Below are 15,013 nucleotides of genomic sequence, written 5' to 3' on the forward strand. Positions count from 1 at the left end.
TTTTACTCTAGTATGTGCAGAAGAGTTGTCTTAAGAGTTGATATGCATTCTCAGACCAGCAAACCACAAATCTTTTCCCCCAAAGGCACACAATTTAACTAGTTTTGGAATGGAACCAAGCATATAACACAGCTGCCAGTGAGAACAGTGTATGCTACACAATGATTCAAGGAGGCCCTTCCAATCCTGGATTCCCACATTTTCAGATCTTTCCATAGACGCCCAAGAACAACATGTAGCTTCCTTCCTAATTGCATATCCTTATCTTTCCCTCATTTGCTAGGGAGGATAAATAAATCAATTCAAACAGTTCAGTATATTGAAGGGCAGTATAATCACTCAGCATGTGAAAGGGCCAGAATTCCAGAGATATTTTTCACCACAGTCCAAGCTTTGACAGAGACAGCCACGTACCCCAGCTACAGCTATTGGTATCCTCTGCCCCGATTGGAAAGGAAGACAAACATAAGAACGTCCAAATGGAGCTATACCAAAAGCCCATCTAGTTGAGTAACGTCCTTCTGACAGCAGCCAGCAATGGTGCTGACAAAAGAAGAACAAAAGAACAAAGCAGACACTTAGCAGTGTTCCCTTCAACTTTCAGCCTTATGGCCTCCCTGAATCTGAAGAGGTAAAGAAAGAAGAACTGACTTGGCAGTCCCTCCCCCAGGATTCAGAGAGGTGGAAGGAATTAAGTTTTCTGCTTTCCCTGATTACCTCCTCAATAAGAGAAACGTTGTAAGAGGAAAAAAGAAAGCTACGTTAGAGTCTAGATGGCACACTGAGAGTGGAAATAACGAAAAACATTCCGAGAGCTGTGCAAGTACGTGGGCATATCCCCCCAACACGTTCACTCTCCTCACATCGCACATGCTATTTTCTTTGACTTTTTCCTTTTAGACACTAGTAGGTGTTCTCATTTCACGAAGCATAATTATTATTGTACTTAAATGTATAACTACTGTAACCATTAAAATGTCTCTGTAGCAACTGAGTTCAAAAATAACAAGAATCAATAGCTGTTCTTTGCGTCTTTCTGGAATGACCAAGTCCTTTCTAACAATTATAAAAATCAGTATGGGGGCTAGTATGATAATTTAATGTAATTGTATTTAAAAAATAAATAAAAAAATCAGGAAAATGTTGCCTTTTTTGCACAATAGAACAAGCTGGTTATTTTGTATCAGCTTATAACTATTAACATCTACACCATATAAAGAGGTGCTGTTAGTAAAGCTTTTATACTCTACCAAGTCCTATATTACATACTTCAAATGTTAGTTTTAGGATTATCCTTTTGAATCACAATGGCATATCTCCCTCGCTAGCTTCCTGCTGTTTTCAGCACTAAGTTCTACACTACACACCACAGCTTACAAGGAGATACAAAAGCTGACATCTGTTCAGCTTCCAGTTCCACCAGCTCTTCATATCATGGCCTCTCTTCTCAATCCTCAGTAAAACCAAAACAAAACAACACACCCTTAACATCAAGAGAACTCTTGCAAGTTACCAGAGCCTACCTAACTCAGAATACTCAAAAGGAGCTATACAAAGTGTTCAGAGTCCTCTTCTCTCAAGTCCTTTATCTAAAAAAGCAGATTTGGGGAAGGCTCTGGATCATCTGGTTACTTTCCACTTTACCATTTGTTTTAATTGATTTCTTAAACTGAAATCCCCAAATGCAGTACACAATCATATTACATTTAAATTCTTGTCATCTTCCATTATTTCAGCAGAAAGGTATCTCAGAACACCAAAGGTGAAAGGGAGCATAGAATATGTTTCCTTTACGCATAGGGTATAACACAGGATCTATAGTATTGTACATTGTGTAGTCAATTAAGTGAAAGTCCACAGTTTATTTGAGCAATTGTCAAAAAGAAATTTTGAAACAGAATTTTCTTCTCAGACTGAAACACTACACGGCAAAATTAACTACTGACTATATACAATATTAACATTTGTAAATATTGACATATCTTTCAGGAATCAATATTTCCACTGAAAGACTTTAGATAACATAGACACGTTCACACAAGTCAAATGATGCTTATGCTCTTCAAAAAAAGCAGAAGAAAAAGCAAGCCCTTCAGATAAGGAAGCTGTTAAATGGAATGATCGTCCACCATATTTAAGTACCTTGGGGTTAATGTGGACTCAGCTCCTATTGCACTTGAGGCTGAAGCTGGTGAATCAGGCTGCAGACATCTAAATTCTTTTTCAGCCTGGTCTTCCTTCTCTCTTTCACGAGCCTCTGAATACGGAGAGAGCAAGTAAATGACAAATAATTAAGACTTCTAGAAAGTAATGAAATTTGAGGTCTAAACACAGTAAAACAATTTTCTTCATTTTCAGACCCATATGAAATGTTTGAAAAGGTAAGATCAAGTAAAACATTATCAGATTTCCACTGCTAATGTAACAATCACTCAGAAAAACAAAATGTCTCGGGGAAAATGCAAGCACCTTTCAGTCATTAGTTTGTATAGACTACCAAACATAAGTTGATCGTATCATGATGCTGATACTGAAATACTTTCAGCGTTATATAGCATGATAGCAAATAGTATGACTACTTCATACAGTTCTTGAAATTTGCATAGCACAGAGAACCAAGTTAATACATAATTATACATAAGTGTAAATAATTAAATTCTAAATATATGATATATGGAAAATAAATTGTCACAACTCTTTGTATTTATTCCCATTTCACTTACTGAAAATAATCCCAATGGAACAGCACAACCAACATAAAACAATCTCCCATTTAAAAGTTTCAATAAGAATCTTACACAGGATGGTGAGATTGAGACAGGGGAACAGATACTCCATTTCTTAAAATGTTCAAATGACTTCTCTTAAGCAGAGAAAAATTACACTTTCTCATCTTTTCCCTATACAAGAAACGTACTTTCTTGTTTCCTCTCTCACATAGTTAGCAAACAGTTCTCTGTCTCTTAAACTATCAGCTAAAAACTGTGCCTTGCAGTACAACACAAAAGCATTTTCTTCTTAAGAGACACACAAACATCTGCACAATACAGAACTAGGAAACACATTTTGATCTCAATTCTTCTTGGGTAGCAGACGAGATGGAGGAGATGTTTCCAAATGTTATCAAACATATTCCAAACAGTTAAAGTGAGGAGGGTATTTTAGGGAATCTGGAAATAGAATGCTTATATTATTAAAAAAAGGAAGTCTGGGCTACAAAATGTTTCTACACCTTTTCAAGTACTATGTTACAAATGGCAAAATTTGTTTTTAAGGTAAACAACTGAATTAAATACAAAGTTTTGTTTTGTCATTTTTGGAAAAATAACTCATCTCACAATGAACAATATGCTGTGCTTCCATTACAGCAAAGATTCTAGAAATTTTTCTTTCATTTCAAAAATTCAAGTTAAACAAACAAAAATTCAAAATGCAGCAATTCAAAAAGCTCTACAAAAGACTACATCACTTGTTCTGATTGTTTATTAATCAAACAGTCAATCAATCATCAATCTAACAATTTGACTGTTTAACAATCCAATTGTTTACAGGATTTCCATCTTAAACTAAAACATGATGTAATCAGCTGATCTCTCGAAAGGGACAAGGATAGCACAAGCTGGACCAGTATCAAACATAGAAGGTTCTGAACATGGAAGAATTCTTGCTGTGTTTAGATTTAGCCAGTAGGAGAAAAGCATGCAAATCATATTTTGGGATCCCCTATATACATGAATTTCACAGTGCCATAAAGTCCATAAAACCAACAAGCCTCCACAGGGGTCCGCTCGCATGATTCTGCGTACAATTAAAACAACGAATATAATTAACATTGAGATAATCTCATTCTTTCATGAAGAATTACTGTCTTCACAATAAGGGGCTTCAAAGTCTACTATCTTCACAAATTGCTACATCTTAGAGGCTGAATTAAGCCTAATGCAGTGGGACAGAAGTTACTCAAAGATGACAGCATCACATGGAAAAAAAGACAAAAGCATATTCCATATACGCTGTACAGGCGGAGGGAGAAACTGTGGACGTTTGGGTTGGCAATGGGAATTCTAGAACATATGTGGCTTTGTGTCCCAAAGATCCTCGCTAGAATGGTGTTCGGTTGGACAGCAGAAGCAAAACATATCATTTTCGCTATCTTCCCTTCCCAAGCTGCCACCTTTAAAACCTACCCACCTCGAGCACAGCTGGGGGTGAAGACCGATTTGGGGGCAGCCACAAAACCTGCTCTATGTTATAAGACACAAAAGGCATTCCCTTGTTTCTTCTTTCTTATTCTGTTCACTCTAAATTAAATCCACCTGTACCAGCTCCTTTTCCACAATAAATAGGCAACTAACTAAAATAAGGAAGGAAAGAAGCTTGTATTCCAATCCCACCTTTCCCTCTGTGCCTGCTGGCGATGCCTCACAAGCAGAACCTTGCACACGCCTGTCTTGCATGCACTCCGATAACATATGTAAATTAATAACTTGCCTATTTACTAAGCCCCAAACTGCTTCAGATAGTCTTCCTAGAACAAACCTACTTTTTCAAAAAAAAAAAAAAAAAGCGGGAGGGGGGGGGGGCAAGCTGATGCACTTAAAACCTCACCCCAGCACAGAAAAACAAAGTACACAGTAAAAAGCATTAGCTGGCAGCGGTCACGTTACTTACCCAGGATTTTCCTGCTCCTTTCCACGGCAGTTCTTCTCGTTTGTTCAAACATGGCGTCGAGGTCGAAAGTCCGAGCTTTCTTCCCTAAAAACGGGGGCGAAAAGGGAGACTCTGAGAGTGACCCACCTCGCTCCCGGGCGCTCCCGGCGGGGTGACCCGGCCGCTCCGCTCCGCTCCCGGGCCGCCAACGGCCGCCGCCCCCGGGAGCCGCCGAGGCCCCGAGGGGCAAAGGGGGGGGACGACGGGACTCGCCACGCACCAAAGCCCGAGAAGCCCATGGTGGCCGCCAGCTCCGGGTCGGGCCCCGCCAGCGTCGCAGCGTCTGTAAGGGGACAAAAACCACGCGGGGTCAGCGCGGGGGGCGACAGCGGCGGCGGCGACAGCCCCGGCCCGGCCCCACCGCTCACCGCCCGCCGCTCCCGGCGCCTCCATGCTGCCGCCGCCCCGGAACCACAACAGGCCCCGGCGCCGGCAGGAAGCGGCCGCGGCGCAGCGGGAGGGGCCGGCGCGGCCCCGGCGCCGCCCTCCCGGCCCGGCGGCGGCTCCCTCCGCCCGGCGGGGCGGCGCTTGCGCCGGGGAAAGCGGCGGTGGGGTTCCCCCTTCCGCCGCCGGGCGCCCGCCGCGCGTGCTAAGCGCTTCGAATGGGGCTGCACCAGCCCCGGAACGGAGAATTACCGCGATCAGGGTCTTGCGCGTGGTTTGCAAGCCAGATCCCTCCCGTTAAACCCAAGCCCGGAGCTCCCGCGCCTGTTTCACTGCTGGGACCGCTCGGGAGCGTCCGCGCCGCCCAGAGCAGGGACACGGGCACGAGCAGAGGCCCAGGCCCGGCGAGGGCACCGACGCGCCAGCGCAAGTCCTGGACAAACAACGGCCAGGCCGGCGCCGCGCGGAGGCAGCTCCGTGCAGCCTTCACAGAACCCACGCGTGTGCCTCTGCCGGGGGGGAGGGGGACGGGCTCCTCCCCATTTCTGGCTAACGTTGCTACAAACAAGATGCGTGCGCGCGTGTTTTAACGTCTGCGAGGCACGTGGCCACGCTGCCGGCTCGGGCCCCGTGTGAGCGGCGTCTCCGCCGCGGCGTCACGGCAGGGCTCCAAGAACCGCAGCCACCACCTACGAACCTGCAACCACCCAGGCCGCCCCCCGTCGCCAAGCACGTGCGGGAGCAGCAACCCGCTCCCGCCGCCCTCCCGGAGACCAACCGCCGCCGAGGGGCGCTGCCGGCTGCCGCCTCCCCACCCGCTCCCCGGCGGGGCGCGCAGCCCCTGCCCGGCGCCCTCCCCCGCCGGAAGTGGCCGTGTGCCAGGCGGAAGTGCGCCGCGCGCGCAGGGCCTGCCGGGATTTGGCGGGGCGCGCAGCGGCTGGTAGTGGGCTCGCGCCTTCTCGCCGTGCGCTGAGGCGGCGCCGCCCCGGCCCGGCCCGGCCCCGGGCCCGCCATGCCCGCCGCCATGAGCCCCGCGGCGCCCACCGCGCAGGAGGCGCTGGAGATTGCGGGCCGCATCATCGACCGGCAGATCCAGGATGATCGCTGCTACCCGGACCTGTCCGAGCTGCTGGCGGTGCCGGCGCCCGGTGAGGAGCCCTCGGTCGCCCCCTGCCTTGGGGCCTCCGCGCCGGCCCTGCCGCGGTCTCCTGCGGGCCAGGCCTGCGGCGTGGCCCACGCTGCCTGCCCGGCCACGCGTGGGCCCCTCGGCGGGCGGCCGGCCAGCCGGCCACAGCCCCCCGCCCTGGCTGGGCCCCGGGGGCAGCAGCCGTCGGCCCTGCCGCCTTGGGGACGGCTCCAGGGCTGAGCCCGACGAGGCCCGGTTTGGTGATTCCCCGGGAGGGCCTGGCGTGGCGGTAGGGGACGCTTTGGCACTTCAGCGAAGGTGGTAACGTGGGCTTTCTCCATGGTAGCGGGAGCGGTTGCAAGAAGAAGGGGCTTAGGACTCGCACTTCAGCCCCGTCTCCCTCTAAAAGGCAGTGAAAACAGCACTCGTTTTCCATCTCGTTTATTGGGAAGTCTCTTGCAGGATGTTTTTAGTGTCACTAAGTGTACAGCACCATCCCTGAACCTTACAGGTTGCCTGAAAATCTTAAACTTCTTTGAGTGCCTGTTGTTTGTCTATAGCAGTACATCACGTGTAGTTACGATATAATGTATAGCTCTCTTCGGACATTTGTTTTGTCCTCTTTGAAACATCGAGGCATCATTTTATACTTCATTGGTGCTAGCCATCTGGCCAAATAGGCCATAAAGACCCATTCTAGGGCTGTAGGTGACCTAATCAGTGTGTATCCAGCAGGTGGCAGGATACAATCGAATATTAACAGTATCTGTTTTCTGTTATGATAGCATATGATGTGCATGGCCAAAGTGTACCTAGCCTAGCAGCATTATGGACATGTATCACATATGGTGGGGGAACATGGGTACATTAACTTGAAACTGGGAGTACAGCTGAGCATTTTCTAGGTGAAGGTAGCTGCTCATGATTTGTTCATGTGGCAGATTAATGCCATATATGATGAAAGAAAGGCTAGTCTTGGAAAAAAGGTGGCAGAGAGTGGGCCAAGGGCTAGATGACTTATTATAAGAGTCTGTAGGTTGGCCAGTAGGATTAGATCATGCCCTGCAATTACCAAAAGCAGCTATTTTTTAAATGTTCATATAAAGCATAATCTGAAGTCTTTCCAGGAGAGAAGTTTGATGTGAAGTCCAGTAAAGCAGAACTAGCGGACTCAATCTTGCTGTTGCTGATGAATAAGAAAACTCAAATTTGGGGGTTGGAGTGTTTTGGTCTTTTTTTTTTTTCTGATGGTGTTCTTTTTTTGAAATTAGGAGAAGTTTAAAATAAATTTAAAAAATCATTACTGCAATACAGCATTGATTTGTCAGAAGCTAGTGAGGTATCCTGAGTATAAAAAAATAGAAAGAAATTTAATACTCAGAAAGCATTTTAGAGAGTAACTTTTAAGATAGTCATTAGTGCTCAGTAAGTGTCTCTCTAGAAGTGTATTCTCATACACAGCCTGAATTTTTCTTTTTTCAGGAGAAAACATAGGGAAACTTTGAAGTATAAAGAAGAGACTTCTTTCACTTTGTGTTTTGTCAAATGTAGTTTGAATAACTGTTTGTAAGGCTAACGTGTAAAACAGTGTCAGATTTGACAGCTTCTGGGTCAGTTTTCTTTACTGTATAACCTGTGTCACAAATACAATTATTTTAGATTGTGAACTCCTATGCTTTTTAAAAGCATTTTATTGCTTTTTGTGTAAGTGTACTTTCATACGTCTGCAAGTCTATTTGCTTTTGTCTGAGTTAGATTAACTGTTTATGGTCCTGATCCTACAGATGCCTTTGTTCACGCGTATTTTGTGAGTAGCAGTATTTATATGCTTAAAGGCTTTGCAGTATCAAGACCGTGTTTTTGAGTAGTCTTAAGGGATGGATTATTCATCTAAATTAAAATGAGAAATAAGCATTAGTCTAATTTAGATTTCACAGATTAGGAAAAAATCTGGTAAAGATAAAGAGTATCTTTTTTTTTTTTTGTAAATTTTTATTTCTTTATAGGAAGTCTAATGTTGTTGTTGTTATTTACAGGTAGCCCTACAGTTTCTGGTATGTCAGATATGGATTATCCTTTGCAAGGACCAGGTTTGCTGTCAATACCTAATCTTCCAGAGATCAGCCCAGTCCGCAGAGTCCCACTTCCCCCTGAGCTAGTGGAGCAGTTTGGACGTATCCTGATGAAAAATCATGTGTTAGGTTGTGTATGTAATAATATTCGAAGTGAACTTTTGTTCTTTCATAATTGTTTTTCCCAGATCCTTCCATCGTTCTTGCACAGATGAACCTTGATCTTGCTTGCATTCCCTTTATAAAGGCTCCAAGTGGTAATAAGGTCCATTTGTGTAGAGCTGCTTGCGGAATTGGTTCCTATATGAGGAACTTTGAGTGCTTATTGTGCATAGTTTGTGAACTACTATCTTTAAAATAATATTAAAATTGTGAAATATTCAAAAAGAGATTTTGCGTTTGCTAGCCTACATGCATTTAGTCCTTACATCTGCAGTGCTTCAGATATGCAGTGCAACTGTATGATGGGAGTATTTCCAGAAATCAGCAGAGCTTGGCTAACCATTGACAGTGACATTTTCATGTGGAACTATGAAGATGGGTATGTACACAACATATTCCTGATGGTTTCGTTCTATTATATCTAAATTAAGTGATTGCAATAGTGGAGATTATTTACCTGTAGCACAGAGGTGTGCTTTTCAGCATAAGGTATCTTGATTTCTTTTAGGTTGTACTAAAATTCTTGAATAATAAGTATTTGAGGACTTTTAAGAGTTAGTTATACTGCTGCCAAATCATCTAGAGATGGAAGAAAAAAAAATGTATTTGCTTAATTAGACTTATTCAATATCCTGAAGTTATTGGTGTATTTCTGCTAAGGCTTCGATTATGCCGAAAAAGGTGGAAAAATTTTATCCTAATTGCCTAACTCAGTTAAGTAGTTTTACTAAGTACATTAATGCTATAAAGCGGTCAGTCATTTCCACAATGCTAAATAATATGGCCTTGGTACTTTGGCTATATAGCTAACTTATTTTAAGGAAACATAAATGAAAATAATTTTATAATATTTTCCAATGACAATGATATGTTTATGATTTACAGTTTTGTATTTCTAACTTGCTTGTATGGTAAGAATTCAGTAGGAATTGCTTTATACATAATTCTTATATTTCTTAGCTTAAAGTTAAGATTGTGCCTCACATAGCTCCTCTCCATATGTTTACATTGTGTCCCAGTGTGTTAAATACATTCCACCAAATAATACAAAACTTCATACTCTTAAAGATATGGTACTGGGGGAAGAGTTTGAGGTTTTTATCTTTTTATAATAGATAAAATTATTCAATTAAATTTCCTTTAGGTATTTTTGATGAAACAGATACCATATAAATTCCTCATTCTTGATGTTAATTGGCATTACCTATGCTGCATTATGTAATTCAGAGTGGACTATATGAATTAACAACAAACAAAAATATAAAATACAATTGGATTTCAGGTTTAAAGCTTAGCTGTAGGAGGCTCAAATGAGCTCAAATGGTTGCCTATATAGTTTTACCATGAAATTTCTGTCATTCCGTTCTGCTGGACTTGCTCTCACTCTAAGCAAAAGGTGTAGATAGTTTAAAATTGTTACAAGTATTAATAATTTTTAGATGTACAGAATCTGACTTTGTTATTATGTAATTCTTCAGTTTTTACGCAGCTTTTTCTTGTATGTTGGCAGGGGAGACCTTGCTTATTTTGATGGCCTCAGTGAAACTATTCTTGCAGTGGGTCTTGTGAAGCCAAAAGGAGGTAAGAAATATATGACAGTGACTAGAATTATGCGGTTACTGAACCTTCTTCATATGTGTTTGTATATGTAAAAATGCCTATATATTTATATGTGTGGTTATGTTTTGTTTGTAGAACCATTATGAAATTGATTACAATCCAAAAGTAATGTATAATTTAACAATCATTTGTGCTGATTAGCTTTTTTTTTTTTTTTTAACCCACATTATACTCTAACATTTCTACTGTTTACAAATTTACACATTCAGGGTATCTTTCATGAGGTCTTGATTTCTAGCCCTCCCAATTCTTTTGGTAGCTACTGCTTATGTAACATTGAAGTCAAAGTTGAATTGGCAATGGGGTTGAATATAAAAGAAACACGTTTATAAGAAAAATGTTATTTTTAAGATCCTGTATTTCATAAATTGGAAGCTGAACTGCTGGTTGTTTTCCGACTCTAGAGTTTGACAGGTTATTTGGTCTTAAATATGACTATTCCCTCTAACCAGCAGATATTTCTATCCAGTGAATACAGTGGATACATTCATTGTGAGTCTGAGAGATTGACTGCAAATAAGATTTAATTTTTTTTCCCCCTTAGGCATTTTCCAGCCTCATGTACGACACTTACTTGTTCTGGCTACTCCAGTGGATATTGTGATTTTAGGGCTCAGTTGTGCTAACATACAAGCAGGTAATTCTCTCTTTTTTTTTCTTTTCTCCTTTTAAGTAAATTAAAGCTATTAGGTGGGTATTCTTTGTAGTGCATTAACAGGTAAATGTTTGTTAGTAACATTAAAAAAGCAAGGCCGTGTGCTAAGTTCCTTGCTAAATTATAAATCTCTTTACAGCCTGGGTGAAGGAATTCCCTTTTTATGGGGTATGCAACTACTGATCCTGGGCCTCAGAGGAGCATTAAACTGTGTCATTCACCTGTTTAACATAAAATAAACTTTTGAAACAGATAGTCTTGTTAATTAAATAGTATATTAGAGAGGAAAGGAAGAGATGGGTATGAATCTTAGTAGCAAACACTGAATGGAGTTCATTAAAATGGTTGGCTTTTGTATTCCAGCCACAGAAACTGAGAACCTGATACCAATTTCTTTCAACCTCATATATAGTAGAGAAAATATATATGTTGTATATATGTGTGTGTGTGTGTGTATAATTTAAATGTACATTGTGTGTGTGTGTATGTATATAGTAAAGAAAATATAGAATTGTTTTGAGAAAGCGAGAGGCTTATAATCTTTCACTCTTTTTATTGTATCTTGCTGTGAAAGAGAAATGTGGAAATCTTATATTTTAGGTTTGTTGGTATTTAGAGGAGGTAACAACTGTTAGAAAATATATGGAAAAAGAGATTTTGCTTCCTTTCTTGGAAACTTAGACAGAGAATTTACTATAATTTTTAAAAACAAAAGATTAATTATTCTGCAGTTCACTTCGAAGGAAAACTATTACAAAATGTGTTTAGTAATTCTGAAGTTTGCTGTAACATTTCTGAAATACCTATAATATTTATAAGAACAAGTTAAAAATTAAAGAATTTTTTTTTTCTTAATTCACTTAAGGTTCTGGAGCCCTCAACGACAGTATGTCGGGTGGAATGCAGCTGCTACCAGACCCTCTCTATTCGCTCCCTACAGATAATATTTGCATGCTGGCAATAACATCCACTGATAATGGGCGTATCTTTTTGGCTGGAAAGGATGGCTGTTTATATGAAGTAGCTTATCAGGTGATTATAGATTTTATGCACAGGCATTTTTCATGGTTGTGGGATGAAAACACTAAGAGTTCTAAATTTGATGTCGATCTTGCCATCTCCTTTCTTTCAGAATTCTGTTGTGTGACTTGGTTACACAAACTTCTGAGTTCTCATCACAGACATATTTTTTTCCAAGAGGCCTATAAATAGCTGATTTGAGAAATAGCTGTGGTAAACTTAAAAAATAAAATAAAATAAATCATGAGGTGTCGCAGTTACTAGGAGTACTGCTGCTTCCAGTTGTCATATCTCAGTCTACTAAATAGGTTTGCCACTGCATTAACTGTTCTGGTCACTGGAAGCAGATAAACCTAGTAGCTGATTAGAAAAAGTTATTGTGCTCTCAGTGTTTAATTTTAGCTCATTAAATGAGTTTGAAAATTTGAGCTGACTCCTTTTCCTTCAGGGAGAGTTAAATTAAGCTTTTTCTTTAATGTTTTTACCTTTTTTTTTTTCCTCTTTAAGTTTTCATTGTCAGCACACAAGGACTTCACTTCGATGTGACCTGTTGTGCTGGGTCCCAAGAGAGGATACCCATGGCCATAACCAGTTTTAATCTTAGTTTTAAGAAAGTACATCAGACCATTTAAAAAAAAATTGTAAATGCCAGAAGACTATAGGCTAAAATTTTCAGAGGCACTTCATTAACTTGAATATCCAGAGGTTTTTTTTAACTGAAGTTTATCATGTCTGCATTCACATTTTAGCTTTGAAAATCTTAGTCTGAAGCTCAGTGTTAAGTTCACATACGTCAACACAATGAGAGTTGAAAATCCACATTGTTGCTCCAAATTGATCTCCATAATGAGATGTTCTGTATGTTGTTTTCAAAGAGATAATGGAACTTATTTTAAGTATAACAGTTTGAATTACTCTAATTAGTGTTCATGGATGGATCCTTGTGCCAAAAATGATAGTGAAATTGATAATACTAAACAAGGCCAAGACAAACTGTCTCATACCTTAGCATTATGTAGGAGCTTATGAGACAAAGAATGTATAAGCAGATTTATTCAAATCACATGTAATTGAATATAGACAATTGGTGGAAAAATAAGTGAAGACTATATTTTTATTAAGAAGATATTAAAAATCATTCATAAATCTAATATAAGCAATTGTTTTTGTTAGATTTGCTTTGACTTTAGTTTAATTGCAAGCAGTTTAGTCAGTTTGCAGATCTTTCCCTAGGAGGATTTCCATAGGGATTCCCATAGGAATTGCAGTTGGTTTTTTTTGTTTTTGTTGTGGTTTTTTTTTCTTAATACATTTACCTCCTTTGGCAGTTTTATGTGTAAAATTTTTGCCCTTTTTTGTGTAAAATTTTGCTTTTAATAATCAGCTACAACTTTCAAATGAAAAATGTATTCTTTTTCACTGAAATCAATGGTGTGTAATTAGATTTTTGCTTGTTTTCTTACTTTTCCTGGTAACAGCCAGTTTTTTTAATAGAACTAATGGTTCTTTTTTTTTTTTTTCTTTTAACACTGCATCTGTTTTAAATTGTAGGCTGAGGCAGGCTGGTTTAGCCAGCGATGTAGAAAAATCAATCATTCAAAAGGCACGCTCTCTTTCCTTATTCCTTCATTGCTACAGTTCACATTCTCAGAGGATGGTAAGTATTTATGTTAGATTTTTCCCAATAATTTAATATAAACTTTTAAATGATACTACTAAGTAAAACTGAATACTTTTCTCGCTGTGTGCGTTTAGTCAATGGAAGTTGCGGTGGTTGGTGGTTCTGAAAATCAGGTCACTTGTTTGTATGCCCCAGTCAGGATATAGATAGCAAAGCCTGAAAATTTTGATATTTGTGACTAAAACCTTCTATTCTGTAGGCGACTAAAAATTTATATTCTGTAGTACAAAATTAATATGTTCATAATGGGATCATTGCAAACAGTAAACAAATTTTAAACAAATAGTTTTACCTTATTTCACTGTTTAGTGAAATTTTAACTTGAAATGGTTGCACAATTTTTTTGTTCGGGGATGGATTAAATAATGCTAATTTTTAAGTTTATTAATAATTGTTGGAAATTGTTTGCTGTTTTAAATCACTTTGTGGTAGAAGTCTTGGAGATTCTTCTAAGAAGTGAATCAGTCAAACTGAAGTGTTTGTTAACTTGCATTGGATTATTTTAAAGGTGTTCTGCTTTAAACATTTTTTCACCAAATCCAGTGTTGATTTTCTTCTTCACCCTTTTCTTCTTTTGTCCCTCCCAGATCCTGTAGTTCAAATTGCCATTGACAACTCTCGAAATATCTTATACACCCGCTCAGAAAAAGGAGTGCTGCAAGTATGTGACTTACTCTAATGATTGTTTGCTGTGTTACTAATGTGCATATGATTTTACAGTTCTCCTCAGTACCTGGTAATTCTCTTTGAGTCTGTCAGGATATTATTCCAGTTTATCTTTCTCTAACAAAGTGTGTGCCCAAGACCCAAAGTACTTTTTTGAAAAGAGTAGTGTTTTGATCTTCCCCTCGACTGTATGGAAACATGAGAATGCAATAAAATTAAAGAGCGTTTGTGTTGCTGCATGGTAGGTCAGGCTATATGAATTAATTAAATTGCAAAACACTAAGCACTATTATCAAATTGCAGGTTTACGATTTGGGACAAGACGGTCAAGGAATGACTAGGGTTACTTCTCTTTCACAAAATGCTGTAGTTTCTGCTGCTGGGAACATTGCCAGGTATATGACAACTACAATGAGAGGTTTCCTTTAAGGCCATTAGTTTCACTATATTTTTAAAGAATGTTGTTTGCTTGTTTCTTTGGATTGTCATACAGTGTCAATTATGTAAAAAAAAATACAGGTTTTTTTCTTTGAAAAACTTTTTTTTTCTTTTTTTTTTCTTTTCAGAACAATAGATCGTTCTGTATTTAAGCCTATTGTTCAAATAGCAGTGATTGAGAATTCTGAATCCATAGACTGTCAACTGCTAGCAATCACACATGCAGGTAAAAAAGCAATATTAATAAACCCTTTTTTTAACTGATAAATGGCATCTGCATCATTTAGCAAAATTGACAAAAGTTTTCCTTTTTATAGAATGAAAGTTTTGAAAAATGTCGTTTCATTCTGATATATTGTTTTATATATTCAAACTTTTAACATTTGATTTGAGTATAATCTGGTCACTTAAATTATGATCCATATTTTATTAATTAAAAAAACAGAAGAAAGTGGCAGGACAGAAGTTCTTTAGGAAAT

At 39.9% G+C, this 15,013-nt stretch overlaps 2 protein-coding genes across 4 annotated transcripts in view; one reads left to right on the forward strand and one right to left on the reverse strand.

Annotated features, from left to right (window-relative positions):
- Positions 1 to 5,813, reverse strand: part of WDR70 (WD repeat domain 70) — a 147,251-nt gene extending 141,438 nt beyond the window's left edge. For 2 of the 3 annotated variants that reach the window (XM_067315829.1, XM_067315828.1), the window contains exons 1-4: positions 5,079 to 5,108; positions 4,931 to 4,993; positions 4,672 to 4,755; positions 2,143 to 2,257 (exon numbers count right to left, since the gene is read on the reverse strand). In XM_067315829.1, coding sequence (XP_067171930.1) covers positions 2,143 to 2,257; positions 4,672 to 4,755; positions 4,931 to 4,993; positions 5,079 to 5,103 — 287 coding nt within the window. In that variant the 5' untranslated portion in view covers positions 5,104 to 5,108. Of the gene's footprint in view, positions 1 to 2,142; positions 2,258 to 4,671; positions 4,756 to 4,930; positions 4,994 to 5,078; positions 5,109 to 5,791 lie in introns of those variants that run through there. The other variant, XM_067315830.1, reaches the window with a different exon arrangement.
- A 273-nt stretch (positions 5,814 to 6,086) lies between these two features.
- Positions 6,087 to 15,013, forward strand: part of NUP155 (nucleoporin 155) — a 36,090-nt gene continuing 27,163 nt past the window's right edge. Inside the window, exons 1-10 of the mRNA XM_067316715.1 lie at positions 6,087 to 6,242; positions 8,257 to 8,394; positions 8,737 to 8,833; positions 9,965 to 10,035; positions 10,619 to 10,711; positions 11,595 to 11,761; positions 13,301 to 13,406; positions 14,018 to 14,091; positions 14,400 to 14,491; positions 14,663 to 14,760. Coding sequence (XP_067172816.1) covers positions 6,107 to 6,242; positions 8,257 to 8,394; positions 8,737 to 8,833; positions 9,965 to 10,035; positions 10,619 to 10,711; positions 11,595 to 11,761; positions 13,301 to 13,406; positions 14,018 to 14,091; positions 14,400 to 14,491; positions 14,663 to 14,760 — 1,072 coding nt within the window. The 5' untranslated portion in view covers positions 6,087 to 6,106. The remainder of the gene's footprint in view (positions 6,243 to 8,256; positions 8,395 to 8,736; positions 8,834 to 9,964; positions 10,036 to 10,618; positions 10,712 to 11,594; positions 11,762 to 13,300; positions 13,407 to 14,017; positions 14,092 to 14,399; positions 14,492 to 14,662; positions 14,761 to 15,013) is intronic.

This window comes from Apteryx mantelli, chromosome Z (genome assembly GCF_036417845.1).
Source record: "Apteryx mantelli isolate bAptMan1 chromosome Z, bAptMan1.hap1, whole genome shotgun sequence".
Lineage (NCBI taxonomy): Eukaryota > Metazoa > Chordata > Aves > Apterygiformes > Apterygidae > Apteryx > Apteryx mantelli.